This window comes from Balaenoptera acutorostrata, chromosome 1, assembly GCF_949987535.1.
Source record: "Balaenoptera acutorostrata chromosome 1, mBalAcu1.1, whole genome shotgun sequence".
Taxonomy (NCBI): Eukaryota; Metazoa; Chordata; class Mammalia; order Artiodactyla; family Balaenopteridae; genus Balaenoptera; species Balaenoptera acutorostrata.
The window spans coordinates 151,535,759-151,562,297 of NC_080064.1; the positions used below are offsets into that span (position 1 = coordinate 151,535,759).

General features: G+C 38.9%; 3 protein-coding genes across 11 annotated transcripts in view; 2 read left to right on the plus strand and 1 right to left on the minus strand.

Moving 5' to 3' along the window:
- Positions 1-9,225: 9,225 nt before the first annotated feature.
- TATDN3 (TatD DNase domain containing 3) lies at positions 9,226-25,659 on the minus strand. 8 transcript variants are annotated; one of them, XM_028164867.2, is made up of 10 exons: positions 25,522-25,659; positions 23,801-23,833; positions 22,806-22,879; positions 22,505-22,589; positions 18,137-18,199; positions 17,114-17,223; positions 16,893-16,948; positions 15,492-15,604; positions 13,089-13,163; positions 9,226-10,167 (listed from the first exon to the last, which is right to left on the minus strand). In XM_028164867.2, the coding sequence occupies exons 1-10, from the start codon at positions 25,585-25,587 to the stop codon at positions 10,024-10,026; spliced, it is 819 nt and encodes a 272-aa protein (XP_028020668.1). In that variant the 5' UTR covers positions 25,588-25,659; the 3' UTR covers positions 9,226-10,023. The 8 variants fall into 8 exon arrangements, with proteins under 8 accessions (XP_028020668.1, XP_007175655.1, XP_007175654.1 ...); XM_007175593.2 differs by having other exon boundaries at positions 13,089-13,166; XM_007175592.2 differs by having other exon boundaries at positions 13,089-13,169.
- On the plus strand, positions 13,204-14,168 carry LOC114236895 (NADH dehydrogenase [ubiquinone] 1 alpha subcomplex subunit 1-like). Its single transcript, XM_057555267.1, has 2 exons — positions 13,204-13,210; positions 13,844-14,168. The coding sequence occupies exons 1-2, from the start codon at positions 13,204-13,206 to the stop codon at positions 14,044-14,046; spliced, it is 210 nt and encodes a 69-aa protein (XP_057411250.1). The 3' UTR covers positions 14,047-14,168.
- NSL1 (NSL1 component of MIS12 kinetochore complex) overlaps positions 25,643-26,539 on the plus strand; it is a 54,831-nt gene continuing 53,934 nt past the window's right edge. For both annotated transcript variants that reach the window (XM_057551763.1, XM_057551770.1), the window contains exon 1: positions 25,643-25,971. In XM_057551763.1, the coding sequence (XP_057407746.1) occupies positions 25,672-25,971 (300 nt within the window). In that variant the 5' untranslated portion in view covers positions 25,643-25,671. The remainder of the gene's footprint in view (positions 25,972-26,539) is intronic.

The window sequence follows — 26,539 nt, forward strand, 5'->3', positions numbered from 1 at the left end:
AGAAACACGCTGAGACACATATTAATCAAACTATCAAAAATTAAATACAAAGAAAAAATATTAAAAGCAGCAAGGGAAAAGCAACAAATAACATACAAGGGAATCCCCATAAGGTTAACAGCTGATCTTTCAGCAGAAACTCTGCAAGCCAGAAGGGAGTGGCAGGACATATTTAAAGCGATGAAAGGGAAAAACCTACAACCAAGATTACTCTACCCAGCAAGGATCTCATTCAGATTCGACAGAGAAATTAAAACCTTTACAGATAAGCAAAAGTTAAGAGAATTCTGCACCACCAAACCAGCTTTACAAAAAATGCTAAAGGAACTTCTCTAGGCAGGAAACATAAGAGAAGGAGAAGACCTACAAAAACAAACCCAAAACAATTAAGAAAATGGTAATAGGAACATACATATCGATAATTACCTTAAATGTAAATGGATTAAATGCTCCACCCAAAAGACACAGACTGGCTGAATGGATACTAAAACAAGACCCGTATATATGCTGTCTACAAGAGACCCACTTCAGACCTAGGGATACATACAGACTAAAAGTGAGGGGATGGAAAAAGATATTCCATGCAAATGGAAATCAAAAGAAAGCTGGAGTAGCAATTCTCAAATCAGACAAAATAGACTTTAAAATAAAGACTATTACAAGAGACAAAGAAGGACACTACATAATGATCAAGGGATCAATCCAAGAAGAAGATATAACAATTGTAAATATTTATGCACCCAACATAGGAGCACCTCAACACATAAGGCAAATGCTAACAGCCATAAAAGGGGAAATCACAGTAACACAATCATAGTAGGGGACTTTAACACCACACTTTCACCAATGGACAGATGATCCAAAATGAAAATAAATAAGGAAACACAAGCTTTAAAAGACACATTAGACAAGAGGGACTTAATTGATATTTATAGAACATTCCATTCAAAAACAACAGAATATACTTTCTTCTCAAGTGCTCATGGAACATTCTCCAGGCTAGACCATATCTTGGGTCACAAATCAACCCTTGGTGAATTTGAGAAAATTGAAATCGTATCAAATATCTTTTCCAACCACAACACTATGAGACTAGATATCAATTACAGGAAAAACTGTAAAAGTACAAACACACAGAGGCTAAACAATACACTACTAAATAACCAAGAGATCACTGAAGAAATCAAAGAGAAAATAAAAAATACCTAGAAACAAATGACAATGAAAACACGACGACCCAAAACTTATGGGAGGCAGCAAAAGCAGTTCTAAGAGGGAAGTTTATAGCAATACAATCCTACCTCAAGAAACAAGAAACATCTCAAATAAACAACCTAACCTTACACCTAAAGCAATTAGAGAAAGAAGAACAAAAAAACCCCAGAGTTAGCAGAAGGAAAGAAATCATAAAGATCAGATCAGAAATAAATGAAAAAGAAATGAAGGAAACAGTATCAAAGATCAATAAAACTAAAAGCTGGTTCTTTGAGAAGATAAACAAAATTGATAGCCCATTAGCCAGACTCATCAAGAAAAAAAGGGAAAAGACTCAAATCAATAGAATTAGAAATGAAAAAGGAGAAGTAACAACTGACACTGCAGAAATACAAAGGATCATGAGAGATTACTACAAGCAACTCTATGCCAGTGAAATGGACAACCTGGAAGAAATAGACAAATTCTTAGAAATGCACAACCTTCTGAGACTGAACTTGAAAGAGATAGAAAATATAAACAGACCAATCACAAGCACTGAAATTGAAACTGTGATTAAAAATCTTCCAACAAACAAAACCCAATGACCAGATGACTTCACAGGCGAATTCTATCAAACATTTAGACAAGAGCTAACACCTATCCTTCTCAAACTCTTCCAAAATATAGCAGAGGGAGGAGCACTCCCAAACTCATTCTATGAGGCCATCATCACCCTGATACCAAAACCAGAGAAAGATGTCACAAAAAAAGAAAACTACAGGCCAATATCACAGATGAACATAGAAGCAAAAATCCTCAACAAAATACTAGCAAACAGAATCCAACAGCACATTAAAAGGATCATGTACCATGATCAAGTGGGGTTTATCCCAGGGATGCAAGGATTCTTCAATATATGCAAATCAATCAATGTGATACACCATATTAACAATTTGAAGGATAAAAACCATATGATCATCTCAATAGATGCAGAAAAAGTTTTTGACAAAATTAAACACCCATTTATGATAAAAACTCTCCAGATAGTGGGCATAGAGGGAACCTACCTCAACATAATAAAGGTCATATACAACAAACCCACAGCCAACATTGTTCTCAATGGTGAAAAACTGAAACCATTTCCTCTAAGATCAGGAACAAGACAAGGATGTCCACTCTCGCCACTATTATTCAACATAGTTTTGGAAGTTTTAGCCACAGCAATCAGAGAAGAAAAAGAAATAAAAGGAATCCAAATCGGAAAAGAAGAAGTAAAACTGTCACTGTTTGCAGATGACATGATACTATACATAGAGAATCCTAAAGATGCTACCAGAAAAATACTAGAGCTAATCAATGAATTTGGTAGAGTAGCAGGATACAAAATTAGTGTACAGAAATCTCTTGTATTCCTATACACTAATGATGAAAAATGTGAAAGAGAAATTAAGGAAACACTCCCATTTACCACTGCAACAAAAAGAATAACGTACCTAGGAATAAACCTACCTATGGAGACGAAAGACCTGTAAGCAGAAAACTGTAAGACACTGATGAAATAAATCAAAGATGACACAAACAGATGGAGAGATATATCATGTTCTTGGATTGGAGGAATCAACACTGTGAAAATGACTATACTACACAAAGCAATCTACAGATTCAGTGCAATCCTAATCAAACTACCAATGGTATTTTTCACAGAACTAGAAGAAAAAAATTCATAATTTGTATGGAAACACAAAAGACCCCGAATAGCCAAAGCAATCTTGAGAAAGAAAAACAGAGCTGGAGGAATCAGGCTCCCAGACTTCAGACTATATTACAAAGCTACAGTAATCAAGACAATATGGTACTGGCACAGAAACAGAAATATAGGTCAAGGGAACAGGATAGAAAGCCCAGAGATAAACCCATGCACATATGGTCACCTTATCTTTGACAAAGGAGGCAAGAGTATACAATGGAGAAAAGCCTCTTCAATAACTCGTGCTGGGAAAACTGGACAGCTACATGTAAAAGAATGAAATTAGAACACTTTCTAACACCATACACAAAAATAAAGTCAAAATGGATTAAAGACCTAAATGTAACGCCAGACACTATAAAACTCTTAGAGGAAAACACAGGCAGAACACTCTATGACATAAATGACAGCAAGATCCTTTTTGACCCACCTCCTAGAGAAATGGAAATAAAAACAAAAATAAACAAATGGGACCTAATGAAACTTAAAAGCTTTTGCACAGCAAAGGAAACCATAAACAAGACCAAAAGACAACCCTCAGAATGGGAGAAAATATTTGCAAACGAAGCAACTGACAAAGGATTAATCTCCAAAATATACAAGCAGCTCATGCAGCTCAATATCAAAAGAACAACCAACCCAATCCAAAAAAATGGGCAGAAGACCTAAATAGACATTTCTCCAAAGAAGATATACAGATTGCCAACAAACACATGAAAGGATGCTCAATGTCACTAATCGTTAGAGAAATGCAAATCAGAACTACAATGAGGTATCACCTCATGCAGGTCAGAATGGCCATCATCAAAAAATCTACAAACAGTAAATGCTGGAGAGGGTGTGGAGAAAAGGGAACCCTCTTGCACTGTTGTTAGGAATGTAAACTGATACAGCCACTATGGAGAACAGCATGGAGGTTCCTTAAAAAACTAAAAATAGAATTACCATATGATCCAGCAATCCCACTACTGGGCATATACCCTGCGAAAACCATAATTCAAAAAGAGTCATGTACCACAATGTTCACTGCAGCTCTATTTACAATAGCCAGGACATGGAAGCAACCTAAGTGTCCATCGACAGATGAATGGATAAAGAAGATGTGACACATGTATACGATGGAATATTACTCAGCCATAAAAAGAAACGAAATTGAGTTATTTGTAGTGAGGTGGATGGACCTAGAGTCTGTCATACAGAGTGAAGTAAGTCCGAAAGAGAAAAACAAATACTGTATGCTAACACATATATATGGAATCTAAAAAGAAAATCGTTCTGATGAACCTAGGGGCAGGACAGGAATAAAGATGCAGACGTAGAGAATGGACTTGAGGACACGGGGAGGGGGAAGGGTAAGCTGGGAAGAAGTGAGAGAGTAGCATTGATATATATACACTACCAAATGTAAAATAGATAGCTAGTGGGAAGCAGCTGCATAGCACAGGGAGATCAGCTCGGTGCTTTGTGACCACCGAGACGGGTGGGATAGGGAAGGTGGGAGGGAGACGCAAGAGGGAGGAGATATGGGGATATATGTATGCATATAGCTGATTCACTTTGTTATACAGCAGAAACTAACACATCATTGCAAAGCAATTATACTCCAATAAAGATGTTAGAGCAAAACAAAAAACAAAAAAAACTAACACGTATAACATACAACAGTGTTCATTATATTTATTATGTTGTACATTACATCTCTAGTACTTATTTATCTTATAACTGGAAGTTTTTACTGCTTGACTGCCTTCATCCACTTCCCCCTCCCCGCACACCCACCTCTGGCAACCACAAATACGGTCTCTTTTTCTATGAGTTTGTTTTTGAAGTATAATTGACCTACAACACTATGTTAGTTCCTGTTACGTTACACATCACAGTGATGTCTATACATTTCAAACTGATCACCACGATGTCTAGTTATGATATGGCAGAAAACAAAGATACTACATAGTTACTGACTATATTCCCCACACTGTACAACTCATACCTGTGACTCATTTATTCTGCAATTTGAAGTTTTCACCTCTTAGTCTCCCTACCTTATTTTTTTCCTCCCCCAACTCCCTCCCCTCAGGCTACCACTTGTTTGTTCTCTGTATCTATAATTGTTTGTTTTATATTTGTTCATTTTTTTTAAGATTCCACATATAAGTGAAATCATACAGTACTTGTCTTCCTTTGTGACTTGATGACTATTTTTAGTGTTATGTTTGGATTCCTTTCTCTTTTTTGTTTGTATATTATAGATTTTTGGTTTGTGGTTACCATGAGGTTTATGTACATGTGACTCTACATGTGACTGTTTTAAGCTGCTGATTTCTTAAGTTCAAATGCATTTTAACAAGTCTGCATTTTTACTCCACTCCCCCCAATGTTTACTATCTTTGACACGTATTTTTTTTTGTTTTGTATACTCCTTAAATATTGAGGATATAGATGATTTTACTACTTTTGTCCTTTAACCTCCCTTTATACATGATTGATTTACTACCTTTACTGTGTATTTGCCTTTACCAATGAGCTTTTTCCTTTTGTAACTTTCACGTTTCTAGCTGTGGCCTTTTCTTTTTCATTTACAGAAGTCCCTTTAGCATTTCTTGTAAAGCCGGTCTGGTGGTGCTGAAGTCCTTCAGCTTTTGCTTGTCTGCAAAACTTGATCTATCAAATCTGAATGAAAGCCTTGCCAGGTAGAGTATTCTTGGTTATAGGTTTTTCCCTTTCATTGTTTTGAATATATCATGCCACTCTGTTCTGGCCTGCAGAGTTTCTGCTGAAAAGTCAACTGATAGCTTTATGGGAGTTCCCTTGTAGTATGTAACTTGTAGATTTTCCCTTGATGCTTTTTTTTTTAAAACACTGATTCCTTCCTTCCTCCTTCCCTCCCTCCCTCCCTTCTAGTTTTTAGACATGCCGCACAGCATGAGCGATCAGATCCCCACCAGGGATTGAACCCATGACCCCTGCAGTGGAAGCATGGAGTCTTAACCACTGGACTGCCAGGGAAGTCCCTCCCTTGATGCTTTTAATATTCTCTTTTTATCTTTAATTTTTGTCATTTTAATTACAATGTGTCTTAGTGTGGTCCTCTTTGGGCTGATCCTGTTTGAGACTCTCTGCTTCTTGGACCTGGATGTCTGTTTCCTTTCTCAAGTTAGGGAATTTTTTAGCTATTATGTCTTCAAATATGATCTTTGCTCTTGTTCTCTCCCTTCTCCTTCTGGGACCCCTATAATGTGAATGTTAGTATGCCTGATGTTGTCCCAGAGGTCTCTTTAAACTGTCCTCATTTCTTTTTATTCTTTTTTCTGTTCAGCATCAGTGATTTCCACTGTTTTCCAGCTTGCTGACTCATTCCTCCATATCATTTAATCTGTTGATTCCTTCTAGTGCATTTTTCATTTTAGTTATTGTATCCTTCATCTCTGTTTGGTTCTTCTTTATATTTTCTAACTCTTTGTTAAAAACTTCTAACTTCTCATTCTTTTCGTACAATCTCCTCCTGAGTGCTTTGACCATCTTTACGATCATTAACTTGAACGTTTTATCAGATATATTGCCTATCTCCACTTCACTTAGTTCTTCTGGGGTTTTATCTTGCTACTTTGTTTGGAACATATTCCTCTGTTACCTCATTTTGCCTAATTTGCTGTTTTTATTTCTGTGTATTTGGTAGACTGGTTACATTTCCTGACTTTGGAGAATTGGCCTTTCATAGGAGACATCCTATGCATCTCAGCAGCACACTCCCCTCTGGTCACCAGAGCTATATGCTCTAGGGGTGCCCCCTATGTGGGCTGTGTGGGTCCTTCTGTTGTGGCAGGCTGAGTACTGTGGGAGGTCTGGTAGTGTGGCTGGCCCCCGGTCTGGTTGGTTGCCAGGTGCTGGTTAGCAGGGCCAGGTCATGAAGTGCTTGCTGCCGAGTCCCAGGGATCACAGGGCTAGTGCTGGCCCACTGGTGGGTGGAGCTAGGTTCTGGGATTGGTGGTCATGGGGCTGAGGTTCCCAGATCTAGCGTCAGCCTCCTGGTGGGTGGGCTGGTTCCTGACATGGCTGGTTGTGGGTTCTGGGTTGTCCCAAAGCTGGTGCTGACTTGCTGGTGAGTTGGGCTAGATACTGGAGCGGTTGGCTGAGGGGTCCAAGGTTTCTCTGAGCTGGTGTCAGCCTGCTGGTGGGTATGCTGGATCCTGGGGCTGCTGGATGAGGGGCCCAAGGTGTCACAGAGCTGGTGCTGGCCTGCTGGTGGGTGGGCTGGGTCCTGACATGGGCTGGGCTAAGGGGCTGCAGTGGTCCTGGGCCTGGTGTCTGCATGCCTGTGGGGGAAGCCAGGTCTTGGGGCTAGTGCTGGCCCACTGCTGGGCGGAGCTGTGTCCCAGGATCTCTGGCTGCAGGCCCTGGGGGTCCCAGGGTTGGTAAGATGGTCTGCTGGTGGAGGGGGCCCAGGCTGCAGCCCAGGTGATCGTGGGGCTGATGCACATCCACTGGTGGATGAGGCTGGTCCAGGGCCTAGCACTGGTGGGCAGGGCCATGTCCCAGGGTGACTGTGGGCTCAACGTGCCTGAAGACAGCAGGCCAGCTGGTGGGTGGGGCAGCATCTTCCCCCAGCTGGTTCTTTGGGCTGAGGTGTCCAGTACTGGTGCTGACAGGCTTGTGGGCAGGGCCAGGTCCCGGCACTAATAAACTTGAAGGAGGATTCCAAAATGGCACTTGTCAGCACCAGTGTCCACGTGGTAGAAGCAGCTCCACAAAATTTTCTGCTGCAATTATTTACATCCCCAGAGTGAGCTCCAGGTGCCTCCTGCCTCTTGGGGAGGCTCTCCAAGATCAGCAGGTGGGTCTGACCCAGGCTCCTTTCAAATCACTGCTTCTGCCCGGGGTCCTGGAGTGTGTGAGATTTTGTGTGTGCCCTTTAAGGGTGGAGTCTCTATTTCCCGCAGCCCTCTGGGTCTCCAGAAAGTAAGCCCCCGTGGCCTTCAAAGCCAAACATTCTGGGGGCTCAACTTCTTGGTGTAGGACACCCGGGCCTGGGGAGCTTGATGTGGGGCTCAGGCCCGTTACTCCTTGAGAAAAACCTCTGCAGTTGTAATCATCCTCCCATTCATGAGCCACCTACCTGGGCATATGAGTCTTGACTATACCACGTCTCCACCCTTCCTACCTGTCTCATTGCTGTTCCTTCTTTAGTTGCAGAAGATCTCTTCTGCTGGTCTTCTGCACTTTCTCATCAACGGTTACTCTGTAAATAGTTGTAATTTTGTGTGCCCATGAGAGGAGGTGAGCTCAGGGTCTTCCTACTCTGCCATCCCGGCCCCTCCTCAGAGACCTTCTCCATTCACTTATTTAAAAGATATGTGAGAGTATACGATATTGCAAACCTTGTTGCAAGACATGTAGAAGATGCAAAAACAAAAAAAGTATTTGTCCTCAAAAGGTTTGCAATCCCTGGAGGTGAAAAACATAAAGTAACCCTAGTAAAAAGGAGTTATGTGTTATAATGTCATCAGACTGGTTTTACAGTACTTCATTCTTCCTTTATTATAGTACTTCTCACATTGCTTAGAAATTTGTCCACTTGTCTATCTTCTTTAGTAAACGATGAACTGAAGGCCAGAACCATATCTTATTCCTCTCTGTAGCCTACGGACCTAGATTAATGGGTAACCTAGAGGAGGAGCAATAACTATTTGTGTAAAATGAAAGAAACTGATGAATAAATGAAGAAAATGGCTAAGCAATTTAGAGGGCAAGGATCATGTCTGGCTGGGGTGATTGCATAGGGTGAAGTCATTTAAGTTGGATCTTAAAGGATTTAAAGGTGAGAGTCTGAGAAAGGGAATGGGAGCAGGAGGAGGTAGAAAACAGGCAAAAGAAATATAGAGTTGAAAGAGAGATCCGAAGTCCAGTTTTAATATAACCTCCCATTAAATGTGGGAATTTCATCTGTCATGATGCTGATAAGTGGTTAAGTATCTCATAAAGCGTTCTATTCTGCTTCTTAGATAGTCTAGTTTGATTTGGACAATCTGCCCTAGAACTAGTTTTGATTCTTCTATAAATGAATTCATTTCAAAGTATTGAAGATTATGTACAATCACTTGGCTTTTTAGGAAGTTAACTTATTTCTCTGGCAGGTACTTTTTCCAGTATTTGCTGCTTATATAATTTAACAAAATTAAATACTCATGTTTTCGTATGGCTCGCAATACCTTGTAAACTACACATAAGATTTTTTCTAAAAAATTGTGGTAAAGTACACATAACATAAAATTTACCATCTCAAGAAGTTTTAAGGGTATAGTTTAATGGCTTCAAGCACATTCATACTGTTGTGCTACTATCACCACCATCCACTGGACTCTTTTCATACCAGAGATTTTTAAAACGTAAAAATATAAAATATTATTGCATGCAAAAAAGTCAGATACATTTTTAATAGAGCTATGTACATTTTAAACATGTGACAAAAGTCAGACTGGAACTTAAAACCAATTTATTAACTAAACTGTGGGGCTTGGTATTTAATGGTCATTGCACGAACCATGGGCTTTATAAGTCAAAATCTAAGATCAATATAAAAACCTTGCACATTTTTCTCTTAAAATGAGAGATAATTCAAAGTACTAAAAGTTCAATTTTGCAAACCCAGAAAAGATAAGATTTCTAATAGTAAAAGAAACTAGACGCTCTCCTTTCACTGGATAAATCCTGTGGGAAATCAAACAGGTGGTAAAGGATCAAACTTTAGCCTATTCCATGCCATCACAGTAGCACTTATTTCTTACCTGTGGGAGCCACCCTTGCCAGAAGAAATGGTTTCAGTTCATTTGGTGGTTCTATTTAACAGGGCAAAGTAAGAAGCAGTGGTATTTCCCAATCTCCTGCTAGGACTCCGTTAATTGAAAAGCAGTGCAAGGTAGAATTAGAACCCAGGGTTTTAGGATCTAAGCCCAGTTTTACTTCTAAGAAAAATATTTCTCTAAAATTATAATCCCGATACAATGGCTTCTTCAGTTCAGACTCTTCATCAGAACATTTATTTTTCTCAAACAGCACCCTCTGCAGTTGATTTTGTTATGAAGCTATTTCGGGAGCAGGTACTGAAGCTTGGGAAATAGTTTCAATGCGTTCTGTGTTGTCACTTCTATAACTTCCTCCACTGAGATCCCTTTCACCTGGGCAATATATTCTGCTGAAATGGAAATGTTTTGGGGCTCATTCCGTACCTGAGACAGACAAAGCAGACATTAATCAAACATGACACTCAAGAGAAGCAATCCTTGAAGACTGTAGATAAAAGAGATGAAAATGAGTTGGTAAAAACAACTGATGAGCACTTTTTTTTTTTAATGGGGGTGAGGCGAAGCTGAGGAAAAGGCCCCGAGCTTCACCTTGAAAGCTAAGGCTACAACATTAACTGTAAGTCTATGCTGCTCCTGAAAAGAGCCCTGGGGTATTACCAGTTGAGGTCCCAGCACCTAGCATATGAAGCAGTCTGCACAAAGTGGACACTTGGTGACCTGCCTGACTGATGAATTAACTGTCCTTTGGTTTGTTCCTCAACTGAGTGCTTGCAAAGGTTGCTTGGCCATTTCACCTCACAGGCTACATTACAGTTTGACTCAAGTAATGCCATGGCGTCTGGAAGACTACATAGATTATGTAGTCATATTTCACTGATTCTAAGATGCATTTCTCCCCTAACTTAACATCTATGAAATTGATATATATTTTACTGACATTCAGTGGCATGTGAAAGTATAACTGGTAGTGTTTTTTTCCTTAATGGTCACAAAACAGTGGTACATCTACAATCAGTGGCATTTAGATTTGATGAAATATATTATTGTTTTTATTATTAAGTTATCTACTCAGGATGATAATGTTCAGAGGAATAAGATAACTGTTAAGGTTAAAAAATAACCTTGATAACGTAGCCTAAGAAAACAATGAAAAATGCGCACCAAGATTTAGGTTCAAGGACATTCATCATATTGTTTATAATATAGCTGACCCCTGAAAAACATGGTTTTGAACTGTGTGGGTCCACTTATACATGGATTTTTTTTTCAATAAATACTACAGTACTACACAATCCAAGTGTGGTTGAATCTGTGAATGCAGAACCATGAAAATGAGGGCTGAATCCGCAGATCCAAAACTGTAGACGTGGAGGGTGGACAGACATGTATTTTCCATGGTATGGGGCAGGGGTGGGGGGGTGGGAAGGGTGTTGGTACCCCTAAGCGCTTCTTGTTCAAGGGTCAACTGTACTGTGTTGGAAACAAACAACCTAAATGACAGTATCAAGTTAAATATATTGTGGCACATTCACACACTAAAATTTATATACTTATTAAACATGATGAGGAGAAGTATATTTATTGACATTTACATGTGTTCACCACATAAAAGCAAGTTATGAAATGATGTGTAGAGGCTAATCCTATTTTTATGAAAAAAATATTATGTGTACATATATGGACATAAAAAAGTGTGGAAGGACATAAGAACTTTAATTTATTTAGTGCTTGTTGTAGGCAAGGTTTTGTTCTAAGGTTTTCATGGAATTTCTCATTTAATCCTCACAATAACTCTGTTAGATAGGTACTATTATTATTAGCATCCCTTTTTTACAGATAAGAAGGGATCCTAAACAGCGAGTAAGTAGCCCAGTTGAGGTTTAAACCTGTGCAACCTGACATCAGAGTTTATGCTTTTAACCACTATACTATAGTGGTAACCTTTCAGTGGTAGATGGTTCTATTTTCTTATGATTTTCTGGGTTTTCTATTTTTCTAGAACAAACACATTTTACTTAACAAAAAGCATGTTCAGTTTTTTTTTTTAATTTTTACTTTTTGGCTGCGCTGTGCGGCATGCAGGATCTTAGTTCCCTGACCAGGGATTGAACCCGTGCCTGTGTACTTCCTCTGCAGTGGACGTGCAGAGTTCTAATCACTGGATCGCCAGGGAATTCCTCAGTTTTAAAATTCATTTATTCAATAAATGTTTTTGAGTACCTACTATGTGCAAGGCACTATGCCAGAAACCCACAATTTTTATCAAATCATCTAAATACAAACATAGAACTGAGTTATAAGAGCATTTGAAATTCATTTCTGTTTAGGGTGAAAAAGCTAGGTCTTTTTCATCCTATTTCACACTAACCAGGAAGGCAATTTTGTACCATTCTGTCCTACACTCAAACAAGACAATAAATGTGGTTATAATCCTCTATTCTCTCATTCCTCTTCTATATTCTTACAAGAGCTGATTTATAAAATTATGTAACTAATTGGACATTAGCAAAATAATCATAATGTAATTACAAATAATCATAGTTTATTAACAATTACATCGCTACTGCTCCCAAACCTCTTACTCTCAAGTGCCAGTCCTCTGAATCTGGGAGGCATGGAGACAGCTCTGATGGGCAGTCAGGGGCACTTAGTAAGCTACACAGTGGTAGGTGATTGAAATAGGCACTACTGTCTTCCTTTCAGATAATTATAATTTATAATGGTAGCAATATTTAAAATATGATTCTTTGTGGCCTACAATAACAAAATGCACAGCAAAGATCACATTAATAAATCTATGACTATATCAATACATCCTTGTACTGAAAGAAATTGAGGCTTATTTTAACATGCTAATTAAAAGAAGAAAAACATTTATTGAGCATCTACTATATACCAGACACACTAGGCACTTTCATATACATTACTTCATTTAATCCCCACTGTAATACTTCAAAGTATTTTAATATTATTTTACCTACATTTTATAAATGTAGAAACAGTTTCAGAGAGATTAAGACACTTGCCCAAAGTTACACAGCTAATGGGTATCAGAGACAGGATTTGAATCCAGGCCTTTCTGACTCTAGACACTAAGCTTTTTACTATACTGGTCTGGATTTCAATATTACATAAATTAGGACATGACCCATATCAAATAATATTCTTTGTAGCACAACAGTCATATTTACAAAAGACTTGAAATTAAGTCAATATAACCTTTCAACCTAGCATTAATGTAGGATCCCATTGTATTTGCACTGGAATGAGAAACACAGCTAAACTGAAAATAGTTCAAATAAAAGATACAATCTAAATAATGTAGAAATTAGAAAATCATTTACCTTTTTTTCTGGTCCTAGTGCAGGTGAATCTGTTTCCAAGCAAATCGAAGTTAAAGGCAACTGTTTCACAAGCTTCTGCTTCTTAGAGAAAAGAGAAAGCTAGTAAGTTTAAAACATGAGAAGTAAAGATTAAATAAGGAGCATTAAACCCACATGTCAATGCATACTACTCTGCAAGAATCTAAAATTCATGCTTTAATACTCAATTAATAAATGTTCACTATGTTCTCATCATTCTACATTAATGGTTAGATTTAAGAAGAAACATTCTTTGCCAAAAATTATCCGAAGCCTCTAGAAACCCAAAGACTAGTAACCAAGAGCAAAAAATGAGGTAACATCCAGCAAGAACCCAAACATCTGATATCATATGCCTACTGAAAGATCCAAGGAAGAGTGACTTCCTTGGTGGCACAGTGGTTAAGAATCCACCTGCCAACACAGGGGACACGGGTTCAAGCCCTGGTCCAGGAAGATCCCACATGCCATGGAGCAACTAAACCCACGAGCCACAACTACTAAGCCTGCACTCTGGAGTCCATGAGCCACAAGTACTGAGCCCACCTGCCACAACTACAGAAGCCCGTGCACCTAGAGCCTGTGCTCCGCAACAAGAGAAGCCACCCAATAAGAAGTCCGTGCACCATAATGAAGAGTAGCCCCTGCTCCCCTCAACTAGAGAAAGCCCGCACGCAGCAACAAAGACCCAACACAGCCAAAAATAAATAAATAAAATTTTAAAAATAAATAAGTAGAGATTCTCCCCGGGATCGCCGTCATGGCCGCGTGCTTATTCATCCTGGGAATGGCCACTGCGCGCATCCACAGGTTCACTAACGGGGGCAAGGAAAAAAGAGTTGTCTATTATTCATATCAGTGGAATTTGATGGAAAGAGATAGGCGCATCTCTGGAGTTAATTGTTACTATGCGTCAAAGGGTTTGGAGAACATTGATTAAGGAAGCATTTTCCTGATTGATGAAAAATAACTCAGTTATGCTTGTCTACCCCTGCTAGAAGGTTATGCAGTGTATTGTGTAGCATGCAGTGTATTTTGTAGTGTGTAATAAAAATAAAACAAAAAAGTAAAAAAAATAAAAAATAAAAAATAAATAAATAAGTAAATAAGAAATTTCTCTACAAATGATAAAAGTAGGAAAAAATAAAAGTAATCATGGACTATCAATTAACATGACCTAATTGACATTTCTAGAACTTTCCACCTGAAACCATATATAAGGCCCAGTGTCCCTGTATTTTGAAGTAAACAGCCTTCGCTTTAAGTCTCCCAGGCCTCCCCTGGGTTTCAAAAGGCTGGTTCAAGAGTTAGTGATTAGGGGGCTTCCCTGGTGGCGCAGTGGTTAAGAATCCTCCTGCCAATGCAGGGGACAAGGGTTCAAGCCCTGGTCTGGGAAGTTCCCACATGCCACGGAGCAATGAAGCCCGTGCGCCACAACTACTGAGCCTGCGCTCTAGAGCCCAAAAGCCACAACTACTGAGTCCTCATGCCCCAACTATTGAAGCCCGCGTGCCTAGAGCCTGTGCTCCGCAACAAGAGAAGCCACCGCAACGAAGAGTAGCCCCCGCTCACCGCAACTGGAGAAAGCACGCACGCAGCAAGGAAGACCCAACGCAGCCAAAAATAAATAAATAAAATAAATTAAAAAAAAAAAAAAAGAGTTAGTGATTAGGAAATGTGAAGATGTAGGAGCAATGAATAGCTGTTGGGTCGGAAAACTGGTAACAACTTAGACTATGAATTCGCCACATAGCAGAGTCACCAAATTCCCAGTTCCCTGAAAGTTATAGATAGAGGCCTGACACACACTCCTAAGCTGTTGTTACAGGAAGCAGCCTCTCACCAGATGGAAACTGCTGACCTCAAGCATGTAGACCCCAGACCAGCTGAAACCAGAAGATTGATGATGCTCAAAACTTCACCTTGATGCCAACCAATTCGAGAACTGAGCACAAGCTGCTCACATACCCTGCAGCCTCCTCCCTCACACTGCCTTTAAAGTCCCTTTTCTGAAAGCTATCAGAAGTTCAGGTCTTTTGAGCATAAGCTGCCCAATTTTTTGTGAGTGGAAGTTTGTTTTGATGATATCCAATTTATCTATTTTTTCTTTGGTTGCTTGTGCCTTTGGTGTCATAGCTAAGAAACCACTGCCTGATCCAAGGTCACAAAGATTTAGATCTGTTTTCTTCTAAGAGTTTTATAATTTTAGCTCTTATACTTAGGTCTTTGATCCACTTTTGAGTTACTCTTTATGTAAGTATGAGGTAGGGACCTAAGATTAATTTTTGCAATGAAACCAGAATAGTATCACAAGTATATAATAAAAGTTCATATTTTAAAGTATATTTCACAAAGTGTAAAATGAGGTTTAATGAAATAATTTACCTGTCCACTTCTTATGATAGAAGGAGGAATTGAGAAGAAGTACCCAGCTTTTACTCCTTCCATGGCTACAGATGGCCGACCATCAAATGCATGCAGCAACACTTTGTCAGCACCTCTCAAAAATTAAAGATAAGTCACAGTTCCATTTTATTTCCTTAATGAGAGGTTTTCCCACCAATCAAATTGAACAACACAGATTTTAAGTAAATGTCAGTCACTATAAGGTTCTATGATTTCTAAAGAGTAGATAAACATATAGTGGTCAACCAGTAGAATAAAAATATAGTAAATTCTTAATCTTCAGAATAAAATTAATAAATACAATTGAGCAATTATTTAAACTTCCTATACCATCAAAGCTTCTCCAAAAGTTTCTGAACTGTCAAATTATTGTTCCTAATAGGTTTTTAAGCAAATTGTCCTTAAGAAGGATGCTAGTGAAAGAAGAAATGAGAAAATAAATGACTCACAAATTCAACACTCAGAGTTAGTTTCACAAAAACCATCTCCAGTTCTTAAAGGATGGCTGCTCAGCCTGCACAAAAATCATGTTCTCGGTGAATCCAGGGGGATTCAGTACTCACCACTGAGAAATACAGTGCTTTCTAGTTGTAGGCAATTATGTTTACTTCACTATTTGATACTGTTGGTAGGTGTGACATTTAGTGGGTTACTACTGTGAGTTATGAAATCAAATTAGTGGGTCACGACTGGCCAGTGTGTGCTTATATATTTGTGTGCATAACACACGCACACACACATATCTATACACACATACATACAGATGTGCTGCTTCTTAAACTTTTGTCAGTTCTCTGTATGTGTATATACTGAGTTTCAAAATAAAGTCAGTGCCAAAAACAGTACGTATATGTATATATTGAGTTTCAAAATAAAGTATATTTCTTACCGTGGACAGCACTTTAAAAATTTGAAAAGTAATCCTATGCGAAGTATTTTTTCTTTAGGAACAACTGGTGAAGATGACAGTGCATTTTATATAAGATGGCCACAATCTGTATAATACCATTTTCTAAAGCAGCAGCCATAAAACATGCAAAACAGTAACTCAGTGTGATCACCCTTCTTTGCTTTGTTTTTTCCTCTCTCACACAAGCAGATTAAAATGTTGGAGCTGCTAATTTTTAAATTAAGTCATTAAAATTACTTGATCCAATTTTTCATTTGCTTTATCCTGGCCTGATAAACATCATAATCACACTGAAAACCTTGTAAATAGTAGGCTGACTTGCAAAACCATCTTAGTTGATTTCCATCTCTACCCTTGACCCATTCCCTTCCCTTTAAGAAATCAAGTAAAGCATGGCTTGTTCTATGAGAATATGGACTGGAATTGTCAAACTTAAACATTAGGCACATTTTTCTCAGGAACCTAAATACCTTGCTCATTTAAGAGGATGATGGTGGGTCTTCCAGCTGAACGTGAGTGAACATTTCTGGTAAACAACAAAAAAAATTCCTTTTGAGTACTTAATATGAAATTATTATTTTTGTTATATTAAAGCAATTCAGAGAGAAAGAAAAGTAGAGCTCAATTTCAGGAGAATCATTACTTAATTTGCTCTGTAACTATTAATATAGAAAGATGATAATTAACCTACAAAGGCAAATTTAGTCTTTTGGCTAATTGGACCTGTCTGATTAGGACTTGTCTTTGCTCTTCCTTCTGTTCATCAGTGCCAGCAATTCTGGGGGAGAAATCTAGTCCAACCTATAACAGAAAAATAAAACAGAATTACATGTTTATGGTTTAATGAATCCCAAAAGACATATTATGGAGCAGTACCGTCCAAGAGAAATATAATGGGAGCCATACACACAAGCCACATACACAACCTTACAGTTTCCAGTAGCTACATTAAAAACACTAACAAGAAGCAGGTGAAATTAATTTTAATAATATATTTAATCCACTATATCTAAAACATTATCAATATTATCATATAGTCATATTATTATCTCAACACATAATCAATAAAAAAAATTGAGTTATTTTACATTCTTTTTTTGAGGTACTGAGACTTTGAAATCCTCAGTGCATTTTATCCTGATAGCACACCTCAATTTGGGCCAGTCACATTTCAAGTGCTCAACAGCTGCATGTGGTAACCACATTGGACAGTGAAGATTATAAATGACTGCTTCCCTTGATTCTATTCTGGCATGCATCGCGATAACCTAGATTATGAATATAAGTGCTATTCTTATCTTTTATCTTTAATTATAAGTGGAATTACCAAGTGATAAGATGTTTCACAACTGTAAATTATTTAATAAAAAATGTTCTTTAATTATAAACTCTAACCTATTTAAAGTATGCTTGTATATACTATTTTAACTAACCAGAGACATAACCCTATGTAAGCAAAAGGAAAAAAGAGCAAAGTATATTGAAATGTTAATAGTTTTCTTCCATTAACATAAGCCCATGGGGAGGCTTCTATTGTTTTATCCCTAAGTGCTTTTGCTTATTGAGGAAGTACTGACAAATTATTATTCAGCTGAACAGGGTGAACATAATTATCCAAGTCTGTTATAGTCACCAATACTGAATTAAGGACTATTTTCATCTATCACATGAAAGTCTGGATTAGAAATCATTTGATCAGCTAGTGGGTATTTACCTCTCCAATTGCCAACAATCGATCCTTATAATTCTCGATAATGGGCAAAGCTACATCCAAATCCTAGGATGAAAAAAAAGTAAATTTATTAAAATAGAAGGAGAAGGGTATTTTATAGGCTTTGTATAAACACCTATTATATGCCAGGCACTATGCTATACTGGGTCCTTTACATAGTCAATACCTTTAACCAGTTGAGGAACTAAGAATGTAATCCTTCTATAATGGTGAGTACTTCTGCCTGGAAATTTGAGTACAAACATCCCACATCCATTTAGGTTACAAGAACATGACTTCCTTTTTTAAAAAATATTTATTTATTTATTTATTATTTGGCTGCGCCGGGTCATAGTTGCGGCATACAGGATCTTCACTGCTGCGTGCGGGATCTTCATTGGGGCATGCAGGATCTTTTAGTTGTGGCATGCGGAATCTTTAGTTGCGGCAGCCAAACTCTTAGCTGTGGCATGTGGGATCTAGTTTCCTGACCAGGGATTGAACCCGGGCCCCCTGCATTGGGAGTGCAGAGTCTTAGCCACTGGACCACTTGGGAAGTCCCAAGAACATGACTCCTTACGAAGATTCCCGCTTAAACCCTTCCTTCTGTTTAGGAGGCATTTCCTGGCATTTAGGAGGAGTGAACTGGATTTCCTGGAACAGCTGAGCAAGAGAGAAGAAAGCCACCAGGTGGTCACCTTTGTGAGTTTTTGGGAGTGCACTGCTATGTTCTCCTCTTAGGGTACTGATGGCTTGTGAATTTTTAATACTGATAATCCCATACATCCTTTGCACTATTTTCACTGATTTCTTTTGTCTTTATAGTCCTGTGTAGCCTACTTTTGTCCTAAAGGTTCAACAATATACATACTAAATATCACAAATATGTTGTTTGCCAACTACTGAAGTAACTGTGTACTGTTAGTTTCCATATTACTATTTCCACTTAAAAAGAAATCCCCCTGTGAGGGATCCCTTTAAGACAAGGAAAAGACAAATACATGGAAAATTTGCTTCTAGATATTTTAAGTCTAGGATTTTAGTCTCAGAATATGTAAATTCAAGGTACTTCTAGTGAGGATAATCAGAACAAGGGAGAATTAAGAAAAGGGAGGTGAACCATATGGTAGAGGAAGAAGAGGAGATTTTATAATTATACCTCAAGAGAGAGAAAAGAAGATGAGGAAGGCTAAATCAAGGCCTTAGACATTCCAGTAGACTCAATGAAGAATTAATATTGTCATGTGGAGCTAAGAGTATATAACCCTAAATACCAGAGAAGATGTCTGGCAATAGCTGAGTAGGTCAAAGTGTCAGGCAAAGATTTTCCATATCAAACATCCAAACTACTGTGTGTCTGTGGGACCTCAAAGGGACTGGAGAAGTTGGAGAGATTACTCAGGAAATGTTTGATACTTAGAAAGTCTTCAGTCAGAAAGAAATTACACATTTGTATGAAGACCAGATACAGGGAAAAATTGCTTCTTGGAATATGTATTATCTATAAAAAGAAGCAAAATAAATTTACAATGAGACTGTTCCAATTCCTCATGAAATATTTTGGAAGTTTCTGGCAAGTCAGGTATAGTAAATAGAAATTAATATAATTCATATCACAGATTCAATACGTGTAAATGTATGTATGGTCTTTATCATTTTAATAGATGTAAAAATATCTATAAGGACATTCATAGGTCTAAATCTGACTTCAGTTCTATTCCCACTTCCTCCATAAAGTTTCAAGTTCTTTAACAGCTAATGGTTCTATTGTGGGGTTTTAAAATATCCTATACCTCTATACTCTATGACTGGGAATACTACAACTAAATAATTATTCATGATTTACAAATGAGGAAATTGAGACTTGGCAAAGTTAAGTGCCACAGATCACAGAAGCCAGTAGGCCAAGTCTCTCTGACTTCAAAGCCCATGCTGTTTCCACTATGCTATTGAAAGAAGAAAGGAGAGAGAAGGAAAGAATGGAAGAAGGAAGGGCAAAGGGGAGGGAGGAGATGAGATTTATTCTGAATGATTTAAAATAATTAGAATTGATTTTTTTATTAAAGAAAATGTTTAGTCTTCAGAACCTTTAGAACAGGGGTCAGGCGTGTAACCGAAATGAGTGAAGTGGGTTAAGTAGGGACAGGAGCCAACTGGACAGCACATGCCCTGCCTGGAGGGGGCAGTAGCTTGTAGACAGTGAATTGTGATTCCCCAGGGTATCCCAGGGGCTTAAATTCTGCCTGGTAATAATATTTATTGAATGAGTTAATTCAGGAATATGCTGAAAGATTTGTGTGATGCTAGGCAATTTTCATTTTATAAACCAAGGTAATTTAATGAATACTTACTATTGTACATACCTACCTTTGTACCACATGGTAGGAGCTTGTAATCTAACCATGATGGGAAAACTAAACTATTGTGGCGACTACAAGCACATCAGGAACAAAACTGCTCAACTCTGGTCTTTTCCAGCGGGCTATCTTGAGATTTGCTGAGTTCCTGTCTGCTTTGAGAATCTAGATTTACCTGTATGTTGTTGGTATTTTATTTAGTTTTGTAAGTTAAATAGTCCTATCAGTTCTACATTCATGCCAAAAATATGCCAAATCCACTCCCTTCTCTTCATCTCCACTGCTACCACTCTGGTCCAATCCACCATCGTTTCTCACATTGACTATTGCAACAGTCTTTTAACTATTCTCCCTTCTTTCTTTTTTGCCCTCTTCAAAATTGATTCTTCACACCATTGCCAAGGGGATCTTTTCAAAACAGAAATCACATCTTGTCTCTCCTTACTTTAAATCCCCCACTACAATCCAACAAGGCCCTGGATGAGGTGACTGGGGATCCCTGCCCAATCCCTCTGACCTCACTATTCCTTCCTCTTCCATCTAGTCACATCAGTCCTCTTTCTACTTCTTGACCACATCAAACTTGTAACTACCTTAGGACCTTTGTGCTTCATTGTTTCCTTTGCCTTCAACACTCTGACCCCTCTCTTTGCATGGCCAACTGCATTCAGGTTGCAGTTCAAACGTCACCTCCTCAGAGAGGCCTTCCTTGACTACACAATCTAAAAACCAGCATCCACAATCCCCATCACATAATCTTGTTTCATTGCCTTTAAAGCACTTAGTTCATGTATCTAATTATTGACTGCCTTCCCCAATCCAGAATCTGGCTTCTGTGAGAGGGATTTTACTCTATAGTGCTTAGAACAGTGTTTGAAATATAGTACATGTTCACTAAACACTTGTTGACTGACTATTGAAATGAAGGACTATTAGTATAAATCTCTACATAAATGAAAGAAACACTGTCCTGCTATCATCCCCAACATTCTGGGAATTGCAACTCTCTGGCAATTTAGCTAATTTTATCATATCAACAACTCAGGAAATCTACAGGATAAATATTTATTTTTACCTGAAGTGAATTAAAAGTAATTTTGTTTCAAAATAAGTAGAACTACCTCAGGTATCCTAATGTAGGAATACAGATTTATTATTATAAAAAATGATAGTTCTCATATCTTAATTTATTCATAGATAACAAAAAGTCTTTACTTCTTCAACATGGGGCTTTCAATCTCATTATGTAATAAAGCACTCAGGAAACTGTGCATCTCCCTGATACTGAGTCAGGAGACAAGTCTGAAATATAAGACATATTGACTACTGTGAGTCAGTGAGATCTTGTGGGTAGGAATTTTTTTAGAGAGGGTATAAAAGTAATGCAGTTTAACAGATCAAGAGCACTCCTATAGGGATAGTTCAATGTTCAAAGAAGACACTATGTACTTGAACTCATCTGTTCCCTTATAGTACCGCATCTATGAATTTGTATCTTTCTTTTTCTGGATATTTTATCACTTTTTTTGCCAAAGCAATATGACAACATGATAAAAAATATGAAAACAAGGTGCTTATAACTCTACCAGACCATCACAACAAGTATAATTTCTGTACTTTTCTCTCTAGTCTTTTCCTTATAGAATATATTTTTACATGGATGTCACAGTGAATAAACCATTTGGTATCCTGCTTGTCTCCCTACACTATACTGTAAACATTTTCCATGTTGCTACATAAACCTTATAATCCACACTTTCTATAGTTATATTTAACATTGTAGCATTATATTTAACACTGTATAAGTTAACTAGTTATTTATTTATTTCCTAACCTCTAGGCTGTTTCCACTTTTTCCCTATTTCAAATAACTGCTGTAGCAAACATCTTTGTGAAAGAAGATAGAATTTCTTTCTTTTGGATTATTGCCTTATAATATTAATTTGAAAGAGGAGGAGTACTGGGTCAAAAGATATTATGATTTTTTATGGTTCTTGTTTTATAAGACTGTTACCTTTAACGTGACACTTCTTTGGTCTTCTGGTGAAACTCCCTGAACTGGGTGAACACCCAAGCATGGCAGGACAAATCCATTATACCTAAAAATGTAGAACGAATTAAGAAAGCAGAATATTAGACTAGGAGACAAAGTTACTCTGAAGAACAAGTAGGAAAGAATTTTTTTAGGGCTATGTTAATGTGATTGTTTTTCTTCTCATTCTCTTTAAAAACTGATGATCTTTGATATTATAAATATGACATCATAACTGCATCCTTACTAGCAACTCTTTCTAATTCTTAATGAGAAGTAACACCTTTCTGAAAGCTGCATAATCTTTTCAAATTCTCCTGAATGTTCAGCAACCACCACAAGAGCCATAACATTGGCCTGCAACAAAAATGAATAGAATAGTTAGAGTCTCAAACAATATACATCCAATATAATCCAATAAAAATTTAAAGTTTTCTGTGCTTTTAGTTATCCTTGCTCACTCACACTCCATCAATATAATCATAATAGCTATCACTGAGTAGTTACTATGTTTCAGGTATTACGTTCAGTGAATATAAATATTACCCATTTAATCTACATACTCCTATGACATAGGCATTGCTGTAATCCACTGTATAGATCAAAAGACAGAGTTTTGGATGGAGTCAAATAACTTGCCCAAGATCACTAGCCCTGTGTAACTCCAAACCCCATACTCCTAATGAAGCTGCCACAGTGAAAGATGGCTGTATGTAAAAATGGCAACCATTTCTGACTATCACTTTTGGGGAAGACCACAAAATGCTAACTTCATAAACACTTCCAAAGATTAATAATTTTTTTCCCCACACAAATCAAACTGTTTCAGAAAACTTTTATAATTTCTCCAAGATCTCCAGAATAACGTTAATTCAAGAACTGACAGATGGACCAATTTGTTCCATATTGCTGGTAAGCATGGTGGCTGTGGGAATGTGTTTTGGATTCAGACTATCTTGTCTACATCACTTACTAGTCGTGTGTCTTTGGACAAGTTAATCTCTAGGCCTTAGTTTCCGCATCTATAAAATGGGTAACGGTTGGCTATAAAATAGTAGCTTCCTCAGAAGCTTGCTGTGAAACATTAAATGAGATAATGTACAGGATGGGCTTAGCTCAGCGCCTGGCACATAGTAAACAATAAATGCTGTTTATTATTAACTTCTTATTATTGAAGTAACAACAACATAGTATAACTAAATTTCAAGCTGTTTTAGATCAAAATTAGGAGGAAAATAAAGACAACCAAAAAAAGGGCAATTATAGGTATTGGCTTACTTTCTTGGCTTTCTCCAACACATCATCCAGATCCTAAAATAAACATAAGTAATCACAATCATTTTAGATGGATAAGTGTCCTTTGGCTGTGTATATCAATGTAGCTGAGGCACCATAAAGAATGACAATGATGGCAAGGAACAGGGTGGTGGAATGTGAAGAGCCTATGCTGACCCTACCTCCCATTTACTCTCTCAGTAAAATGTGGCTTCTGTTCCCACTCTACTAAAACAGAAACTGTTATTGTCAAAAATAAAAGACACTTCTCTGTCTTCCTACTCTACCCCTCAACAGCATTAGAAACTCCTCACTTGTCCACTCCTTCCTTCTTGAAATATTTTCCACTCTTGGCTTCTGCAAATCCTCCTCTCTAGCTGGCTGCTACTTTTCAGTCTCCTCGACTGGCTCTCTCTTCTCTATCTGATTTCAGAACCCTATGCTTCTCTCTCTGACTCACCTTAAGTACTCTTATTACTATGCTCATTATGCTAATGAGTCCCCAGTTTTTATCTCCAGCCTATAAATCTCTCCTGAACCCAAGATTCACATTTTAAAATGACCATATGACATCTCCACTTGGATGGATATTAGTTTTCAACATGTGCGGAACGTAACTATTTTCTCCTCAACAAACCTATTCTTTCTGCCTGCCCTCTCCAATCTCAGTTTTCCCTCATCTCAGCACCACCACCTCTCTACAGCATTCTCAAGTTCTTCCTTTCCCTCTCTTTCCACATCCAATTCCTCTCAGCATGTACTACAGGTTCTATCTCTAAAATATACCTTGAATCCATCTACTTCTCTCAAACTCCCCTGCAACCACTATCTTTAGTCTAAATACTGCAAAAGCTTCCAAGCTGGTCTTCTAGCTTCCATTCTTGTTCTCCTCTGTCCATTAGCCACACATCAGCAAAATGGTTTTTAAATGGATTATCAGATCTTGTCTCTCTCCTTAAAAAACAAAGCCCTTTACTGGATCCCCATTGTGCTTCTAATGAAATGCGAACTCCTGCCTCACGAATCCTCTGCAAACCTCTTCGGTCTTGTTTTAAGCGTCTCTCTTTTTAGCTCATCAGGCTCCACCCAGCCTTTCGGTAGCCTGAATGTCCAAATTCTGTCTTGTCTGGAGGCCTGCAACCCGCCTGCTTTCCTCACCACCATGCACTCACCGCTTGGTCTTTCCAGCACCAATTTAAGCTTCACCTCTTGATAGGTTTTTCCCCTAAAATAGACCCCGCTCTTCTTTATTATTAGCCTCTAGTTTCCAATGTAGCGGGTAAAACATCTTGAAATTACGTGTGTGTGCGCGCGCGCTGGTTTTTGTTTGCTTCGCTCCCCAGTAGAACTGGAGCACGCGGCGTGCGGGAGTGAGCTCGAGTTTCGCGGACGGCGTCCTGGGGAAAGCGGATTCTCTGCCCGGAGCTGAGAGGCTGGTAGGATAAACAGCCGGGCCAAGGCGGGGTAGGGGGAAGGACTCCAGTAGCCGGTAACAGCAAATAAAAGCCAAGTGGAGATAGAGGGCTTATGGATATTCGGGATGGGAAAAAAAAAAGTCATTGTGAGTGAGATTAAATAGGGAGTAAGGAGCAAGTCGCACAGGACCACAGACGGGGGCCTGGGAGGATTTGGGGCTTCGCTCTAAGGGAGGAGAACAAGGATAGTCTGAAGGGAAAGGATGGGGGCCTCCCTGCTCCCACGGGCCCGACCTCACCCTCACATACGTGGTCAAAGTCCGGGGCGGAGAGGTGGCAGTGACAGTCCACCAGCCCTACGCCCACCGCCCCCATCGCCGCAGCCACTGAATCCCTCGACTTGCCCGCGGAGCCTCAGGCGGAACGCTGCTGCTGCGGGCCGAGTTTCCGGCCGGACGTATGCTCCTTCCTCCCGGGGAACCAGCTCTTCCGCTCCCAGAGTTCCCGCCCACAATTCAAGTTGGAAAAATGGAGGGGGCTGAGTTGGTGGCCCTTTCTCCTCCACGGGACGTGGAGAGAGTGGCCGGGACAGACGATGGAGCCTCGGTCCTTGCCACCTCCCGAAAAGACTTCCGGGTGCGCTGCACCTCGAAGCGGGCCGTGACGGAAATGCTAGAACTGTGCGGCTGCTTCGTGCAAAAGCTGGGGGACGCGCTGCCAGAGGAGATTCGGGAGCCCGTGCTGCGAGATGCGCAGTGGGTACGGGCCCAGTCTTGTCTTATCACCCCCTGTCTCCACACCCCCGGTCTCAGTGGTCAGAAAGAGCGCACAGCAGGCTTCGGCAGAGTTAACGGTGCCCCACACTTGGTTAGAAGCAGCCCGGGACACGGGAGGGAACGAAGTAGATGCTAGAGGCAGCTGGGTATTGTTAATTACTTAGACCAGTGCTGTCCGATAGAAAATACAAGGCAAGCCATGTATGTAACTTGAAATTAAAAGTAAGAAAAAATAGGTGAAATTAATAACATTTATTTAACCATGTCCAAGATATCGTTTTAACTTGTAACAATTAAAAAATGAACGAGATAGTTAAATGAACGAGATAGTTTACATTCTTTTGTTCATACTAAGCTTTTCAAATCTGTCTTAAACTTACAGCTCATCTCCTTTCCTACTAGCCACATTTTAAGGCCTCAGCAGCCGTCAAGTGGCTAGTTGCTCCCCTATTGGAAGGTGCAGACAGAGACTCTGCGAAATTCTCTAGGAGAGGGTAATCTTGGAAGTCAGTCAGTCAGTCAGTCACCAGGCTAGCTTTTGGTCTTTCCTT